The 19,719-nt window shown below is 39.8% G+C and overlaps 1 protein-coding gene across 1 annotated transcript in view; it reads right to left on the reverse strand.

The window, feature by feature from the left end:
* Window positions 1-712: 712 nt before the first annotated feature.
* Window positions 713-19,719, reverse strand: part of LOC127867423 (beta-1,3-galactosyl-O-glycosyl-glycoprotein beta-1,6-N-acetylglucosaminyltransferase-like) — a 163,056-nt gene continuing 144,049 nt past the window's right edge. Inside the window, exon 3 of the mRNA XM_052408560.1 lies at window positions 713-1,149. Within this exon, the coding sequence (XP_052264520.1) occupies window positions 860-1,149 (290 nt within the window). The 3' untranslated portion in view covers window positions 713-859. The remainder of the gene's footprint in view (window positions 1,150-19,719) is intronic.

The raw sequence follows: 19,719 nt of genomic DNA on the forward strand, positions 1-19,719 counted from the left end.
CCGCCCGCACATCCCCTCCCTCCCTCCCTCCCTCCCTCCCTCCCTCCCTACCCTCCCTCCCTCCCTCTCTCTCTCTCTCTCTCTCTCTCTCTCTCTCTCTCTCTCTCTCTCTCTCTTTCTCTCTTTCTCTCTCAACAACGAAAAAGTTAATGTTGAAAAAATAGTTTAATAGTATGAAAAAATGCATAACATTCGTCGTTTTAATAAACACATGCAAAACTTAATACTTGTAAGTAATTTCCGAAAGTATTAAAGAGACAAGAGCAAAACAAAGCTACAAAAAGCGGCACAACAAACACAAAAAAACGACAAAGGATTTAATCGATAAAATAATTATTGAACTGAAGTAACGATATATCAGCAAAGGAAGGAAAGGATAATTGCATATTTCAAAAGTGTCAAGTTATGTAAATGCGTTGTAAAATAAAAGATGTTAAGGGATACAAAATCTCAAACAAAAATTGCACATATGAAGACAATTGACCAGAGTTAAAAGTTAAAAAGTGTCGACATTACCATTTTCATAATAGTTTATTGGATTCAAAGAGAACTAATGTTTTTTGCTCATATCTATCGATCATGGGCCTTCGTTTGCGCTCGTGTATAGTTTGGTTGAAAGGTATTCACACATCAACATAATCATCCAAAACATCTATGAGACACTCAAGTTGGTGCTGAACACCTTAGTTGGATTGACAAAAATGAGGTGCAACTCAGCTCATTTTTAATGAGCACATACAATTTCATTTTAATGTAAAAGTGAAACGAATGTTCTACATAATACAAAATAAATACATGTTAATAAATAAATCGCTTCACATTGTATGTAGAGCGACCTTAGTCCAGGTTTTCACTGACGTCACGCAGCCTTTGGGTTGATAAAAGGTAACTGTTGATAAAACGTGTCGTTGAAAGCTAACAAATGGCTCGGGTCTGCCGTTCTGTTGAGGTGCCATTCCTCGATACAGTCAAGACCAAGGGGCTGATAATCCAGGAAAAACTTGTTAACGAAGAGGTGACGTTTGGAGACTAATTCCTGGAGATCGCCGACCCCGAATATGCAGACGCCCCTGACGAACTTCCCTTGACACGGGTTGGCCCCTCCCCAGGCCGCATATACTGCTAGCCATGGCTTATCATCGGGCTTTCCTGTAGGAGACAATCGTTGATAAATGTGGTGTTGGTGGTTGTTATTTGTTGGCAATTGAAGCAGTGGTGGTAGCTGTGGTGTTGGTTGTCGGGATGAGGGTGGTGATCGTCGAGGTTATGGTGGTTGTTATGGAAATATTGGTAACGTTTTATGTTGATTAAATAATTAATTATGATCGCGGTTGAGGTTATTATTGTCCGGGTAAGATTGGTGATCATCGAGGTTTTGGTGTTGTCATTTGTGGTGATCGCGGTTATGGTAAATGTTGTCTTGGTGAGGTTAGTTATCGTGGAGGCGCTGTTGGTTATTGTTGTGGCATTAGAAGTAAAGATGGCAGTGGTGGTAGTAGAGTTAATTGTGCTACAAATACTGAAGCTGGTGATTTAGTAGCTGTTGGAGATGTAGTAGGAGTAGTATAGTGAAAGTAGTCGATGGTGGTGGTTGTGTGGTGTTGGTGTGGTTATGTTTGTACACTATTCTAATATGACTAAACCACAATTACTTCAAATTGTTCAACACTAACGATTTTTTTTCATAGCACAAAACAATTGTTCTTTAACATTATATAAGGGTGCTGGATCACGTGACTTTTTGGGGTTCCACCTGTTAGCCTTAACGGATTTAAACGATGGCAAGTGGTGCTTTTTTTCAAATAACTTTTTTACACAAGTTTTCTTAAAAATGTCAACTAGAGCATAAAAGAAAGATGTTTATGCTGCTTATGGCAATGTGACATACATTAGAATGACTTTATTTAATAAGCATGTGTTCTTGTTTGAAAATTTCATTTTTACAGCATTCACTGTACACGGTTGTGTCACGCAACGTGAAATTTTGTCACCGATATAAAACGTATTCAAAGATTTATTCTTATAACTTAAGATATCGGCACAAACTGCAAGGAAACCTGTCTTTTATACACTATAAATTTTTGCAAATGTATTTCAATAACTTGAGATATTTGCAAAAATAAAGTTCTTAACGGCGTGATTACATTCTGTCAAGCCCGCGTGTAAACCGCTGAAAACCCTATTGATTCTACACCCTGATATTGGAATTTGCGAAATTACGTTACCGTTATAAAATGATCCAGGGGTCCCTATCTGAGGATTATACTGCAGTGAAGCCCAGTAATATTCATCCGGACTGTACACATCTCGGAACCAGTCTAGAATTTCCCGGGCTGGTTTACTCTTTACCACAAATTCTACGAATTTGCGAGTGAAGACCCCGTATGCACTTCCTTTCACTACCGTTATATTAAATGGAGGATCGCTTCGAAGATAATTGGATTTATATAAAGTGGGTTTCATATCTTTCGGCTCCTTTCTTTTATAAACATATCTAAATTTAAACCGGTTTTCCAATCGTCTGTTTCCGGTAAGCCCTTCTATATCATTTGCACCGTTGTAAATTTTTAGTATTTCAATAAGTTCCGCATTTGTCTTGATCGGAAACTGCTGACTAGGGAGATTAATGAAATATTTCCACTTGTTTCCTCGTTCTACAAGATTTTCCATGCAATTAATATCCGCCTGGAGCCTCGAAAATCCGGCGTATACAATGAACTCTTTCTTGGACACTACGAACACATTGTCTAGGCAGTCCGCTATTCCCTGCACGGCCTCATGAACTTCCGGTGCTGCATCGCCGTCCACGTGCAGGCAGAAGAAAATTCCGAGGAGTGTACAAGGCTCGCAAAAGGCGCTCAGCTTGTTCCACCTCCTTATACAGCAAAATGCTGAACGCAATTGGGTATTCCGGTTCTTCTTTATTCTGAATGAAGCCATGGTAACCACGGGTAAGTTTAAATGTATCACAATTCTTTGTTAAATTGATATAACCAGTGTCTGAAATTCCCTTACGTGAAAATGCTTTATTGTTCATCAGCTCATTGGCGCGATCAATTTCCAGTTTGCTCCCGTTTATAATTGCAGCACAATCGACGTCAAAAACGCGTCGTCTCGCTCTCGGGGAAAAATGCCCTAAACCAAACTTGCGTATTTTAAATTGTGAGATTCTTTCCATCACTGAATCATTTCTGAGTTGTGTAAGTTCCGAGAAATCTTTGAGATTTCTGGCAAGGTTTTCATAGATAGATGTTGAGTTTAAAGCCTGACCGGAAATAAACACGAGCACAATGATGACAAAGCAAATGACAATAATTCGTTTGCGACATTTTCTGTGGGGCATGTTCACATTAACGAGGTTCCTGGAAATAGAAAAAATAGCTTTCACACACGTGTACCATACATTAAAACAATAACCAAATATGCGACCAGCCCTTTAAAGTATAATTAACAAAGTGGAGTTTCACCGCCTACAAAATGTATGTATAATTTTCAAGTATTTCTCCTTTTCCATAGAAGATTGCTTTCAGGGAAGCACTCAGATGAGCAATATCACTAGAGTCGGGAAAATCCCTATTGGCGTCTTTTTATCTACGCACTGATTCAACATGCAAACATTGATAGCATGCGTACACACTCAGTCGGAAGCATGTGAACATACGCGGGAAGGTTCTGTTAATAAGTGCTTGAATACAAGTGTATTATCTCACGTAACTCTGTTCACATCGACTATTAAATACCGATAGTGGTACGGCTAACACATCAGAATTAGAAACATGGGTCTATCCACACACTCAGGTGGTTTCAGTTTAAAACAATTACGAAGAACAGATATCGTATCTCACGTATTTCCAAATGGTCGAAAATGATAGCTATAATATTATCCAGTTATTGCAATGATGTTCTACAGATAATCACGCCGGTGAAATGCGAAGAACGTCGGGGGTAGGCGAACGATGGCGGTTCAGGGCTAATTTTTTCGGCGTAGCTGTTTAACGTCACTTTTGACCTTACCTGACCTTTCGGCGGCTAACCACGAATGAATACACTTCAATATTCCATTGGCTGATTTTAGCATACCACCAAACATTGGAAACATGAACGCGTCTTTGTAACACTGTTATACTGCGTGTTCAGAATGAAACAATTTTATCTCTACTGAAAAGGCTTGTGGATAGAATAGTTTTACACTCAACTCTTGACATCAACACAGTTTGTGCGTGCACCTTTATTTTCATAGGATTGCCAGCGCCAGAGCGTTTGTACTTAAAGGCTATGTTCTCATATTGAGCAATTACTTCCATATGTCTGTCTGTATACTAGTATATTTAAGTTTAAAAAAATATCATTTTTCCCTATCCTGATATTTGTTTTGGCCAAATCATTTTAAATTGTTTTCGAAATTGAACATTTAACATGTAAAAGTATTAAGTTTTAAACAAGCCGTCGTTCTAGAAGTGGAAGCGTGGCCTCACTTCAATACATTGCATTCCAACCGGCAAGGTATCAGGGTCAGTTCGCGGCCAGGAAAATAATCGTTATATAATATATAGACGCTATCGCGTGAACTAGGTGAACTGGAATTTTCTTTAGACCAGAAATATGTTAAATGAAGATATTCAGCGATATAAGTATGGTATGTTAATAATAGATTCTTAATGTATTTTCAACAATGCCATGATAAATAGTATTTTTGATTAATTTAACAAGAATTATTCCATCATATTGACTAATGTATTAAGAATTATGAGTGCGATGATTCTCGATACGGTTCATAATCGAATAAAATAGCAATGCCCGACAAACCACTAAAACAGGTTTGTTCGAAGAACGCGCGTATAAATGTTTAAAATATGTACGGATACTTCGCGTGTGGCCGGTTGACTCATATGTTTTAATTTCACTTCCATTCTTCTTTAGGTTTTCTGTTTTGTATATATAGGTTTATGACCAGCAATATGTAATAATGTAAAATAAGCCGCGAAAACTCCGCGTAACATCCCGCACTGCGTGTGATGCAGCTAAGAACTGCACAGAAAAAGACATTCGCTATCTTTGATCTCATTCATTGAACTCTACTTTTCACCAACTCCAACCACAATCAACGCAGTATATCTTTTTAAAAATATATTTCTTGTTTTCAATAATTTCACGACAAGTACCAGTTTTGATTATTAAGAATTATTCCACCATAGCGACCAATTTATTAAGCATGAGCGCGATGATTCACGATACTATAAACAATCGAATCAAATAACTACCGGTATGTCCGAAAAAAAACATATCTGTTCGAAGAGCGCGCTAATTAATATTTCAAATATGTACGGTTGATGCGTGTGTGGCCATTGACTCATTTATTTTCATTTAGTTTCCATTCTTCTTGTGTAGTTCTGTTGTATATCTATAGATATATGGTTAATAATATTTTATAATGAGAAATAAACCACGAAATCTGGCGCAACGTAATTGATTTGCATGTGATTCTGCTAAGAACTGTTCAGAAAAAGGCATTTGCTGTCTCATTGATATACATGTTACTCTTTATCTTTCATCAACCACAACCACAATCAACGCCGTATATCTTTTTTAAAGATATTTTTGTTTACAGAAACGTCATTGTTGGTAACATCGTCGTTAACCCATTTATGCCTAGCGTCTAGTAAAAAGGCCTCGGAAAATTCTGTAAGAAATATTCTAAATATAGAAATTGATATACTAGACAACCCTAATTTTGGAAATAAATTGATCCAATTTTGAAGGATGGGAGAGTCCACTCTGCATAAATTGGTTAATAGACGATTAGGATCCACGAATAAAATTATCGTTTAAAGTCATGTCTGCAAGACGATAATTTTCCGATGATCGATGTTAATTGTTTGTTTAACGCTGACGAAAAATATATGTTCGATAGTTTTACTGATGATCGATGTTTATTGTTGTTTCACGCAAAAGAGATGCTTTGCAACTCGTGAGGTTCATATATCACTCGAGTACTCGAGTTGACTTGTAAGATAGACGAGGTCATGACATATCATGCATGAGTATATGCCAACGTTTATAAATAAATTTTATTGTCTGATCGCAAATCAAAACCTTGGTTAAACAGCTAAACATTAATTGTTTCAACACTTTTTCATTTATATTATAGTGTTTTACGATTGAAAGACAATATATCGTAAACAGTTGGGCTCGATGAGCTTATAATTCAAAGTCTTACAGTTTAATTCGATCCAGATGTTGCAATTTTGCAGCGTTTTTAGGCGTCAAAATCAATTTAAGGGGGTAACCTCGTGCGTCCTTGTTGGCGATGACCAATAATTATTGCTTAGTGCTGTCCAACTAAAAAACTGTTCTATCGACAATAACTTCAAACTTTTAGAAGAGAGAAAGTTATGCGACTTGTTCTCTGCACTTGTTTGTCATCATTAATTGTACTTACATTGTATATTAAAAAAAGTGCATAAAATTCGCAACCAGTCGCAGTTTTTTTCTTTCTTTCTTATACATTTTTTTTGCGAAAAAAAACACAATAAAAATACATACATATTTTTATAAATCATGTATGCACCTTACGTCATCAGATGAAAATGATGGCGGTTATGATGATGTTGATGATGAAATTAATGAGGAGGATCATTAAAGGTACTGACGGTAGTGATTGTGACCAAATACATGTAGGTGTTCATTGCCAAAGTTGCATTGCAACAAAAGTGCGGTAAAATACAGAATTATACTTAAGCAGTTTGACAGAAACGTGTCGTAATAAAAACTATTTTAACATTGCTTTCACGGCATCTACCAAGTTTAGTAATTTATTGTGCACATGCTCGTTATAAAGATTTTGATACACAGTCTGGCTTGCATTTGAGAAAGGTGTTTTGTAAAATGCGTCTTTAAATATGCTAACATACACTTGTATTTCACTTATCATGCAACAACTTTAATGTTTCCTCATTTCACTTACACGTTTACAGATTTAAAACTTCTTCAGTTGTGCATGATCCTTTTTAAATATTCGACTAGCATATACTATTACGCGAATCTTAACTTATCATGAATTGCAATCTAAGAAATTAATTTGATCACAGTTTTTGTATAATTCTAATGTTTTTTAAGGTCATGATTATTGAAAAATAGATGGCTGCAAGTTGAGACTTTTTATTAAACAGTTTTATGCTAAGAAATTAGACATAACGTTAGTTTGTGTCATTGTTTTGGTTGCACATTTTAGTTTGACAGCGTATAGGAGCAAATGGTGTAAGCAATCGAATCCACAGTTGCAGCTTAAAGGGATCTTTTCACGTTTTGGTAAATTGACAAAATTGAAAAAAGTTGTTCCAGATTCCCAAATTTTCGTTTTAGTTATGATATTTGTGAGAAAACAGAAATACTGAACATTCACTATGGTCTAATATAGCTTTTATATGCATCTTTTGACTATTTAAAAACCTGAAAATGATAAAGCGTTGCATCACGAAACGATTGAATAATTTGAAGAGTTCAGTTGTTGTCGTTTAATTTTTTGCAACTACGAAGATTGCTTATATAAAGTATAAAATACGTCTCTTGTACATACTTGGCAGGATGGCCGAGCGGTCTAATTGGTTTTTACTCCAGTACTCCGGGGGTCACTGGTTCGAGCACTGCTGCGGGCTACTTTTTTCCTTTTTTTAATGTTATTCTTGATTTTTTACTGAAGCTTTTTAGATCCAAGGTTTACATTCATCAATATAAAGCATTTAATGACAAACTTCAAAACATGCCAAAATCTATGAAAAGGCCCCTTTAATCGATATCTTAATATTTCTCATAGTGTTCTTCGTATAGTAGTTCTTATTTTCGTTTGTTTGTTGAATTTGTGCAAAACCAGCGTCGGATACGTCTGAGACCCAGCGCCATTTTGTTCAGAAGTGGTCGCGCGATTGGATTCTTCTCAGATATAGCCTAGAAAATCGGCCCGATGCCGATGCGATCATATTGGCTTGTCGAATACATATAACGGCGCGCTCGTGACGTCATTTGTAACTATTTATAGTAACTGTATGTAACATATGAATATTACATTTAAATCGAATGTCTGTGAAACGCAATCGCAAAGGAGAAGTATAACAAATCACAATGACATATCAATAAAACTGCTGCAACACTACTACTTATATAATCAATGTGACTTATAACATTAATGTTAAATCACAGATTTTGGCATGTATTGAGGTTTGTCGATAAATGCTTTATATTAATAATTGTAAACATCGGATCTAAAAAGCTCCAGGAAAAATACAAGAATAAAATTACAGAAAGAAAAAAGTAACCCTTAGCTGGGCTCGAACCACTGACCCCTTGAGTAAATGTCAATCACTTAGACCACTCGGCCATCCGTGCTCATACCATGAGTGAAGCATGTTATACTTTATATAGTAAAACAAAATAAAACGATTACAACAATACTCTCCAAATTATTCAATCGTTTCGCGTTGCAACGCTTTTTATTTTTCAGCTTTTTAAATCGTCAAAAGATTCATATAATTGATATTTAAGAGCATAGTAAAAATCCAGTATTACTTTTTTCTAACTACAACGAACATTTGCGAATCTGAAACATTTTTATTTTTTTATTTTTTTCAATTTTCCTAAACATGAAATGGCCCCTTTAAAAATGAAATCGTTTTAAACTACAACTACACAACGGCAAGAATGCATACACCTACCTGTCCTGACTAAAGTGTTCATACTACAATGAAAATCAACACCTTTCGACCATTCATATCATTGCGTTCGAAAACCTCACGCTTTATAATTAAGGATAAAATCGTTATTTCCAAATATTCCACAAATCTTATGGAATACCTATTTGCAATAAAATACACGAATTTACTGTTATTTCAAATATTACGTTAATTACTAATCAACACTTGTACAAATGTTGTTTGTTTGCATTACGCAACACACTAAACTGGTTTGAACTTATGTTCTGTTTAAAACAACAGCGATGCACATTCTGTTAAACACTTCGCCGACCTAATCTTTCGATATACGATGTCATGGGGTTGCATAGACCTGCTGTATCAAAAGAATATATGTTTCACGATAATAAGCATATTAATCACTCGAGCATCATGTTTTTTTCGAACAAACGCGTCTCTTATATGCACTTTCAGGTCATTTTGTTTTATACCTAATCTGAAAGCAATATTTCTTAAACGGTAATTAAATATGGTGACATGGAACTGCCATTCGAAAACACTTAAAGGGGCCTTTTCACAGATTTTGGCATTTTTTAACTTATTCATTAAATGCTTTATATTGATAAATGTAAACATTGGATCATAAAAGCTCCAGTAAAAAATCAAGAAAAAAATTAAAAAAAGGAAAAGAACATTGCCCGGAGCAGGTTTCGAACCAGTGACCTCTGGAGTCCTGCCAGAGTCCTGAAGTAAAAACGCTTTGACCCACTGAGCTATTCCGCCGAATACACATTCTTGACGTATTTTATACCTTATATAAGCAATCTTCGTAGTTTCACAAAATTTAACGACAAAAACAGAACTCTCCAAATTATTCAATCGTTTCGCGTTGCAACGCTTTATAATTTTTAGGTTTTAAAATCGTCAAAAGATGCATATAATGGCTATATTAGAGCATGGTTAATGTTCAGTATTACTGTTTCCTCACAAATATCATAACTAAAACGAAAACTTACGAATCTGAAACAACTTTTTTCAATTTTGTCAATTTACCAAAGCGTGAAAAGATCCCTTTAAGTTTCGCAATAATTATTTATAACCCACTTGAATATAGTTTTATTAAACGTGTATCGTGTTTTTGTCCGAGACAAATTTACTTATTTTTTTGCAGTACTGAAATTCTCCCTGAAAGTGCCTCAAATTGCACCATGATTTTAGTTAGCAAAAACTTAAAATTTAGTGTTAACAGGAATGTTAGCGTGTTTATGATTTATGTTATTATATGATGACGAAACAGGAATATTACCGTGTTAAGGTTAATGTGACATATTTCGCGAAACATATGTAGTTGGCATTATACGTAAGTTGTTAACGCGATCATTATTGCGAAACTTATACTGTTATCGGAGAACACTGGAAAAGCGGTTTTCCAAGTTTCCTTTGTACATTACGACCGCAATGAATTTAAACGCTAACAGGACTTGACAGCGAAACACAATGGTGTTGTATTTGCGATGCATGCCTTATCACTTCAGCGTGCATGTCACATAAGGCGTAAAACAAACAGTTGTTTGTTTGCAGTAACACGACCAAACTGCATTGTGTGTGCATATCAACTATTTGTATTCCATATATAGTTATCTTTTATTTCTACGCTCGATCATCATAAATTATAGTTGCAAAATAAACTCAAAATTATTAATGAACATATGTAAAACGGATTTGGATGATTTTGAATAAATTATGTCCCGTAAAATCTTAAAGGGGCCTTTTCACGATTGGGTATATTGACAACATTAAAAAAGTGTTTCAGATCGCAAACTTTCGTTTTAGTTATGATATTTGTGAGGAAACAGTACTACTGAACATTAACCATGCTCTAATATATTCATAATATGCATCTTTTGACGATTTAAAAACCCGAAAACTATAAAGCGTTGCAACGCGAAACAAATAATAATTTGGAAAGTTTTGTTGTTTTCGTTACATTTTGTGAAACTACGAGGATTGCTTATATAAAGTATATAATGCATCTGTCACTGTATCTGGAAGAATGGTCTAGTGGTCTAAGTGGTAGACTTTTTACTCCAGGACTTTAGGGGTCAGTGGTTCGATCCCTGCTGAGGGTTACCTTCATTTTTATTCTTGATTTTTTTACTGGAGCTTTTTATATCCAATGTTTACATTTATCAATATAAAGCATTTAATGACAAACTTCAAAACATGCCAAACTCTGAAAGTGTACAATAATATGAATATAGTAAAAGGGTTTAAAACAACGATTGGCCTACGTACCTATTTTTTTAATATGTAAATAAGACAAACAACAAATTTGTATTGTCTAACTTAAGCCCGAGACGGATGACAAGGAAACAAGACCATTTACACTTCTGTCTTGTTAATTGCAAATGCATCAAGAAGGACCCAGATTAACGTTGAAGATGACATACAGAAAGTTGTCGTCTCGGAGGGTATAATTGAATAAAAAGTCTCTTTCTCTCTCTCTCTATCTCTCTCTCTATCTCTCTCTCTCTCTCTCTCTCTCTCTCTCTCTCTCTTCTCTCTCTCTCTCTCTCTCTCTCTCTCTCTCTCTCTCTCTCTCTCTCTCTCTCTCTCTCTCTCTCTCTCTCCTCTCTCTCTCTCTTCTCTCTCTCTCTCTCTCTCTCTCTCTCTCTCTCTCTTCTCTCTCTCCTCTCTCTCTCTCTCTCTCTCTCTCTCTCTCTCTCTCTCTCTCTCTCTCTCTCTCTCTCGCATGATGCGGCGTCTCATCAGGGTCTGCGCTGTTTGCTTAAAGGAATTTCTGTAAGAAATATTATAAATATAGAAAATAAATTTACTAGACATCCCTAATTTTGGAAATCAATTGATCCAATTTACAAGGATGGGAGAGTCCACTAGGCATAAATGGGTTTATAGACGATTAGGGTCCACTGTTATAATTATCGTTTAAAGTCCTGTCTGCAAGACGATAATTTTCCGATGATCGATGGTAATTGTTTGTTAAACGCTGACGAAAAATGTATGTTCGATAGTTTTTTGATGATCAATGTTTATTGTTGTTTTATGCAGAAGAGATATTTTGCAACTCGTGAGGTTCATACATCACTCTAGTACTCGAGTTGACTTATAAGATATACGAGGTCATGACACATCATGCATGAGTATATTCCAATGTTTATAAATACAAGGTGCGTGAAGAGGCTCGCCGTTCGACATTAGCTCAACATTCAAATTACCGAATGTCGAGCTGGCTCGGCATTCCATCTCGACATTCAGTTCGGCATTCGCATATAGTGTTGAATGCTTTTTTCGAATGTCGAGCTGGCTCGGCATTCCAGCTCGACATTCAGTTCGGCATTCGCATATAGTGTTGTATGCTTATTTTCGAATGTCGAGTTAGCTCGGCATTCAAGCTCGACATTCAGTTCGACATTCGCATGTAGTGTTGTATGCTTATTTTCGAATGTCTAGCTGGCTCGGCATTCCAGCTCGACATTCAGTTCGACATTCGGACATAGTGTTGTACAATAATTTTTGAATGTCGAGCTGGCTCGGCATTCCAGCTCAACATTCAGTTCGTCATTCGGAGATAGTGCTGCACAAATTTTTTTGAATGTCGAGCTGGCTCGGCATTCCAGCTCGACATTCGGCTCGGCATTCGCACATAGTGTTGTATGTTTATTTTCGAATGTCGAGCTGGCTCGGCATTCCAGCTTCGACATTCAGTTCGACATTCGGAGATAGTGTTGTACAATAATTTTTGAATGTCGAGCTGGCTCGGCATTCCAGCTCGACATTCAGTTCGGCATTCGCATATAGTGTTGTATGCTTATTTTCGAATGTAGAGCTGGCACGGCATTCCAGCTCGACATTCAGTTCGACATTCGGATATAGTGTTGTACAATTGATTTTGAATGTCGAGCTGGATCGCCATTCCCGCTCGACATTCAGTTCGGCATTTGCATAAAGTGTTGTATGCTAATCTTCGAATCTCGAGCTGGCTCGGCATTCCAGCTCGACATTCAGTTCGGCATTCGCATATAGTGTTGTATGCTTATTTTCGAATGTCGAGCTAGCTCGGCATTCCAGCTCGTCATTCAGTTCGACATTCGCATATAGTGTTGTATGCTTATTTTCGAATGTCGAGCTGGCTCGGCATTCCAGCTCGACATTCAGTTCGGCATTCGGATATAGTGTTGTACAATTGTTTTTGAATGTCGAGCTGGCTCGGCATTCCAGCTCGACATTCAGTTCGACGTTCGGAGATAGCGTTTAACAATTTTTTTGAATGTCGAGCTAGCTCGGCATTCCAGCTCGACATTCAGTTCGGCATTCGCATATAGTGTTGCATGCTTATTTTCGAATGCCGAGCTTGCTCGGTTTCCAGCTCGACATTCAGTTCGCCATTCGCATATAGTGTTGTATGCTTATTTTCGAATGTCGGGTTGGCTCGGCATTCCAGCTCGACATTCTGTTCGACATTCGGATATAGTGTTGTACAATAATTTTTGAATGTCGAGCGGGCTCGGCATTCCAGCTCAACATTCAGTTCGGCATTCGGAGATAGTGCTGTACAAATTTTTTTGAATGTCGAGCTGGCTCGGCATTCCAGCTCGACATTTAGTTCGGCATTCGCACATAGTGTTGTATGTTTATTTTCAAATGTCTAGCTGGCTCGGCATTCCAGCTCGACATTCAGTTCGACATTCGGAGATAGTGTTGTACAATAATTTTTGAATGTCGAGGTGGCTCGGCATTCCAGCTCGACATTCAGATCGACATTCGGAGATAGTGTTGTACACATTTTTTTGAATGTCGAGCTGGCTCGGCATTCCAGCTCGACATTCAGTTCGGCATTCGCATATTGTGTTGTATGCTTAGTTTCGAATGTCGAGCTGGCACGGCATTCCAGCTCGACATTCAGTTCGGCATTCGCATATAGTGTTGTATGCTTATTTTCGAATGTCGAGCTGGCTCGGCATTCCAGCTCGACATTCAGTTCGGCATTCGGATATAGTGTTGTACAATTGTTTTAGAATGTCGAGCTGGCTCGGCATTCCAGCTAGGCATTCAGTTCGACATTCGGAGATAGTGTTTAACAATTTTTTTAAATGTCGAGCTTGCTCGGCATTCCAGCTCGACATTCAGTTCGGCATTCGCATATAGTGTTGCATGCTTATTTTTGAAAGTCGAGCTGGCTCGACATTCCAGCTCGACATTCAGTTCGCCATTCGCATATAGTGTTGTATGCTTATTTTCGAATGTCGAGCTGGCTCGGCATTCCAGCTCGACATTCGGTTCATCATTCGCATATAGTGTTGTATGCTCTATTTTCGAATGTCGAGCTGGCTCGGCATTCCAGCACGACATTCAGTTCGGGATTCGCATATAGTGTTGTATGATTATTTTCGAATGGAGAGCTAGGGCCGATGGACGACCGATCGACGACCGATGGACGACCGATGGTGGACCGATGGACGACCGATGGACGACCGATGAACGACCGAAGGACGACTGATGGACGACCGATGTAGGACCGATGGACGGGAGAGGAATAACCGATGGACGACCGATAGACAGATAAGGGACGACCGACGGACGGACAAGGGAAGACAATTGACGACCAATGGATGACCAACAGTTGGACGAGGGACGACCGATGGACGACCGATGATCGAGGGACGATCGATGGACGACTGATGGACGACCGACAGTTGGTTTAGTTACGACCTATGGACGGCTGTCGGTTATCCATCGGTCGGCCCTTCCCAAACAGTCGTCGCCAATCGGTCGTCCAACGGTCATCCATCGGTCGTCCATGTGCCGCCCATTGGTCGTCCATCGGTCGTCCATCAGCCGTCCATCGGTCGTCCCTCGTCCAACTGTTGTCCGTCCATCGGTCGTCCATTGTCTGCCCTTGTCCGTCCGTCGGTCGTCCATCGGTCGTCCCTTATCTTTCTGTCGGTCGTCCATCGGTTATCCCTCTCCCGTCCGTCGGTCGTCCATCGGTCTTCGGTTGGTCGTCCATCGGTCACCTCGACATTTAAAAATTATTGTACAACACTACATCCGAATGGCGAAGTGAATGTCGAGCTGGAATGCCGAGCCAGCTCGCCATTCGAAAATAAGCATACAACACTATATGCGAATGCCGAACTGAATGTCGAGCTGGAATGCCGAACCAGCTCGCCATTCGAAAAAAAGCATACAACACTATATGCGAATGCCGAACTGAATGTTGAGCTGGAATGCCGAGCCAGCTCGAAACGAAAATAAGCATACAACACTATATGCGAATGCCGAACTGAATGTCGAGCTAAAATGCCGAACCAGCTCGACATTAAAAAAAATTGTACAACACTTTCTCCCAATGACGAACTGAATGTCGAGATGGAATGCCGAGCCAGCTCGACATTCAAAATTTATTGCACAACACTATGTTTGAATGTCGAACTGAATGTCGAGCTGGAATGCCGAGCCAGCTCGACATTCGAAAATAAGCATACAACACTATGTGCAAATGCCGAACTAAATGTCGAGCTGGAATGCCGAGCCAGCTCGACATTCGAAAATACGCGTACAACACTATCTCCGAATGTCGAACTGAATGTCGAGCTGGAATGCCGAGCCAGCTCGACATTCAAAAACAATTGTACAACACTATATCCGAATGTCGAACTGAATGTCGAGCTGGAATGCCGAGCCAGCTCGACATTCAAAAAGTATTGTACAACACTATATCCGAATGTCGAACTGAATGTCGAGCTGGAATGCCGAGCAAGCTCGACATTCGAAAATAAGCATACAACACTATATGCGAATGCCGAACTGAATGCCGTGCTGGAATGCCGAGCCAGCTCGACATTCGAAAATAAGCAAACAACAGTATATGCGAATGCCGAAGTGAATGTCGAGCTGGAATGCCGAGCAAACTCGACATTCGAAAATAAGCAAACAACACTATATGTGAATGCCGAACTGAATGTCGAGCTGGAATGCCGAGCCAGCTCGACATTCAAAAAAATTGTATAACACTATCTCCGAATGTCGAACTGAATGTCGAACTGGAATGCCGACCCAGCTCGACATTCGAAAATAAGCATACAACACTGTATGCAAATGCCGGATTGAATGTCGAGCTGGAATGCCGAGCCACTACGACATTCAACAAAATTTGTACAACGCTATCTTAGAATGACGAACTGAATGTCGAGCTGGAATGTCGAGCCAGCTCGACATTAAAAAATTATTGTACAACACTATATCCGAATGTCGAACTGAATGTCGAGCTGGAATGCCGAGCCAGCTCGACATTCGAAAATTAACATACACCATTATATGCGAATGCCGAACTGAATGTCGAGCTGGAATGCCGAGCCAGCTCGACATTCGAAAATAAGCATACAACACTATCTCCGAATGTCGAACTGAATGTCGAGCTGGAATACCGAGCCAGCTCGACATTCATAAATAATTGTACAACACTATATCCGAATGTCGAACTGAATGTCGAGCTGGAATTCCGAGCCAGCTCGACATTCGAAAATAAGCATGCAACACAATATCCGAATGCCGAACTGAATGTCGAGCTGGAATGCCGAGCCAGCTCGCCATTCGAAATTAAGCATACAACACTATCTCCGAATGTCGAACTGAATGTCGAGCTGGAATGCCGAGCCAGCTCGGCATTCGAAAATAAGCATACAACACTATATGTGAATGCCGAACTGAATGTCGAGCTGGAATGCCGAGCCAGCTTGCCATTTGAAAATAAGCATACAACACACTATGCGAATGCCGAACTGAATGTCGAGCTGGAATGCCAAGCCAACTCGACATTCACAAATAAGCATAAAACACAATATGCGAATGCCTAACTGAATGTCGAGCTGGAATGCCGAGCCAGCTCGACATTCAAAAACAATTGTACAACACTATCTCCGAATGTCGAACTGAATGTCGAGCTGGAATGCCAAGCCAGCTCGCCATTCGAAAATAAGCATACAACACTATATGCGAATGCCGAACTGAATGTCGAGCTGGAATGCCGAGCCAGCTCGCCATTCGAAAATAAGCATACAATACCATATGCGAATGCCGAACTGAATGTCGAGCTGGAATGCCGAGCCAGCTCGACATTCGAAAATAAGCATACAACACTATATGCGAATGCCGAACTGAATGTCGAGCTGGAATGCCGAACCAGCTCGACATTCAAAAAAATTGTTTAACACTATCTCCGAATGTCGAACTGAATGTCGAGCTGGAATGCCGAGCCAGCTCGACATTCAAAAACAATTGCACAACACTATATCCGAATGCCGAACTGAATGTCCAGCTGGAATGCCGAGCCAGCTCGACATTCGAAATTAAGCATTTAACACAATATGCGATTGCCGAACTGAATGTCGAGCTGGAATGCCGAGCCAGCTCGCCATTCGAAAACAATTGTACAACACGATATCCGAATGTCAAACTGAATGTCGAGCTGGAATGCCAAGCCAACTCGACATTCAAAAATAAGCATAAAACACAATATGCGAATGCCGAACTGAGTGTCGAGCTGGAATGCCGAGCCAGCTCGACATTCAAAAACAATTGTACAACACTATCTCCGAATGTCGAACTGAATGTCGAGCTGGAATGCCAAGCCATCTCGCCATTCGAAAATAAGCATACAACACTATATGCGAATGCCGAACTGAATGTCGAGCTAGAATGCCGAGCCAGCTCGCCATTCGAAAATAAGAATACAATACTATATGCGAATGCCGAACTGAATGTCGAGCTGGAATGCCGAGCCAGCTCGACATTCGAAAATAAGCATACTACACTATATGCGAATGCCAAACTGAATGTCGAGCTGGAATGCCGAGCCAGCTCGACATTCATAAAATTGTTAAAAACTATCTCCGAATGTCGAACTGAATGTCGAGCTGAAATGCCGAGCCAGCTCGACATTCAAAAACAATTGCACAACACTATATCCGAATGCCGAACTGAATGTCCAGCTGGAATGCCGAGCCAGCTCGACATTCGAAAATAAGCATTTAACACAATATGCGATTGCCGAACTGAATGTCGAGCTGGAATGCCGAGCCAGCTCGCCATTCGAAAACAATTGTACAACACTATATCCGAATGTCAAACTGAATGTCGAGCTGGAATGCCGAGCCAGCTCGACATTCGAAAATAAGCATACAACACTATCTCCGAATGTCGAACTGAATGTCGAGCTGGAATGCCGAGCCAGCTCGACATTCAAAAATTATTGTACAACACTATATCCGAATGTCGAACTGAATGTCGAGCTGGAATGCCGAGCCAGCTCGACATTCGAAAATAAGCATGCAACACTATATCCGAATGCCGAACTGAATGTCGAGCTGGAATTCCGAGCCAGCTCGCCATTCGAATATAAGCATACAACACTATCTCCGAATGTCGAACTGAATGTCGAGCTGGAATGCCAAGCCAGCTCGGCATTCGAAAATAAGCATACAACACTATATGTGAATGCCGAACTGAATGTCGAGCTGGAATGCCGAGCCAGCTCGCCATTTGAAAATAAGCATACAACACAATGCGAATGCCGAATTGAATGTCGCGCTGGAATGCCAAGCCAACTCGACATTCACAAATAAGCATAAAACACAATATGCGAATGCCGAACTGAATGTCGAGCTGGAATGCCGAGCCAGCTCGACATTCAAAAACAATTGTACAACACTATCTCCGAATGTCGAACTGAATGTCGAGCTGGAATGCCAAGCCAGCTCGCCATTCGAAAATAAGCATACAACACTATATGCGAATGCCGAACTGAATGTCGAGCTAGAATGCCGAGCCAGCTCGCCATTCGAAAATAAGAATACAATACTATATGCGAATGCCGAACTGAATGTCGAGCTGGAATGCCGAGCCAGCTCGACATTCGAAAATAAGCATACTACACTATATGCGAATGCCGAACTGAATGTCGAGCTGGAATGCCGAGCCAGCTCGACATTCAAAAAATTGTTAAACACTATCTCCGAATGTCGAACTGAATGTCGAGCTGAAATGCCGAGCCAGCTCGACATTCAAAAACAATTGCACAACACTATATCCGAATGCCGAACTGAATGTCCAGCTGGAATGCCGAGCCAGCTCGACATTCGAAAATAAGCATTTAACACAATATGCGATTGCCGAACTGAATGTCGAGCTGGAATGCCGAGCCAGCTCGCCATTCGAAAACAATTGTACAACACTATATCCGAATATCAAACTGAATGTCGAGCTGGAATGCCGAGCCAGATCGACATTCGAAAATAAGCATACAACACTATCTCCGAATGTCGAACTGAATATCGAGCTGGAATGCCGAGCCAGCTCGACTTTCAAAAATTATTGTACAACACTATATCCGAATGTCGAACTGAATGTCGAGCTGGAAAGCCGAGCCAGCTCGACATTCGAAAATAAGCATGCAACACTATATCCGAATGCCGAACTGAATGTCGAGCTGGAATGCCGAGCCAGTTCGCCATTCGAAAATAAGCATACAACACTATATCCGAATGCCGAACTGAATGTCCAGCTGGAATGCCGAGCCAGCTCGACATTCGAAAATAAGCATTTAACACAATATGCGATTGCCGAACTGAATGTCGAGCTGGAATGCCGAGCCAGCTCGCCATTCGAAAACAATTGTACAACACTATATCCGAATGTCAAACTGAATGTCGAGCTGGAATGCCGAGCCAGATCGACATTCGAAAATAAGCATACAACTCTATCTCCGAATGTCGAACTGAATGTCGAGCTGGAATGCCGAGCCAGCTCGACATTCAAAAATTATTGTACAACACTATATCCGAATGTCGAACTGAATGTCGAGCTGGAAAGCCGAGCCAGCTCGACATTCGAAAATAAGCATGCAACACTATATCCGAATGCCAAACTGAATGTCGAGCTGGAATGCCGAGCCAGTTCGCCATTCGAAAATAAGCATACAACACTATCTACGAATGTCGAACTGAATGTCGAGCTG

Source organism: Dreissena polymorpha, chromosome 2, assembly GCF_020536995.1.
Source record: "Dreissena polymorpha isolate Duluth1 chromosome 2, UMN_Dpol_1.0, whole genome shotgun sequence".
Lineage (NCBI taxonomy): Eukaryota > Metazoa > Mollusca > Bivalvia > Myida > Dreissenidae > Dreissena > Dreissena polymorpha.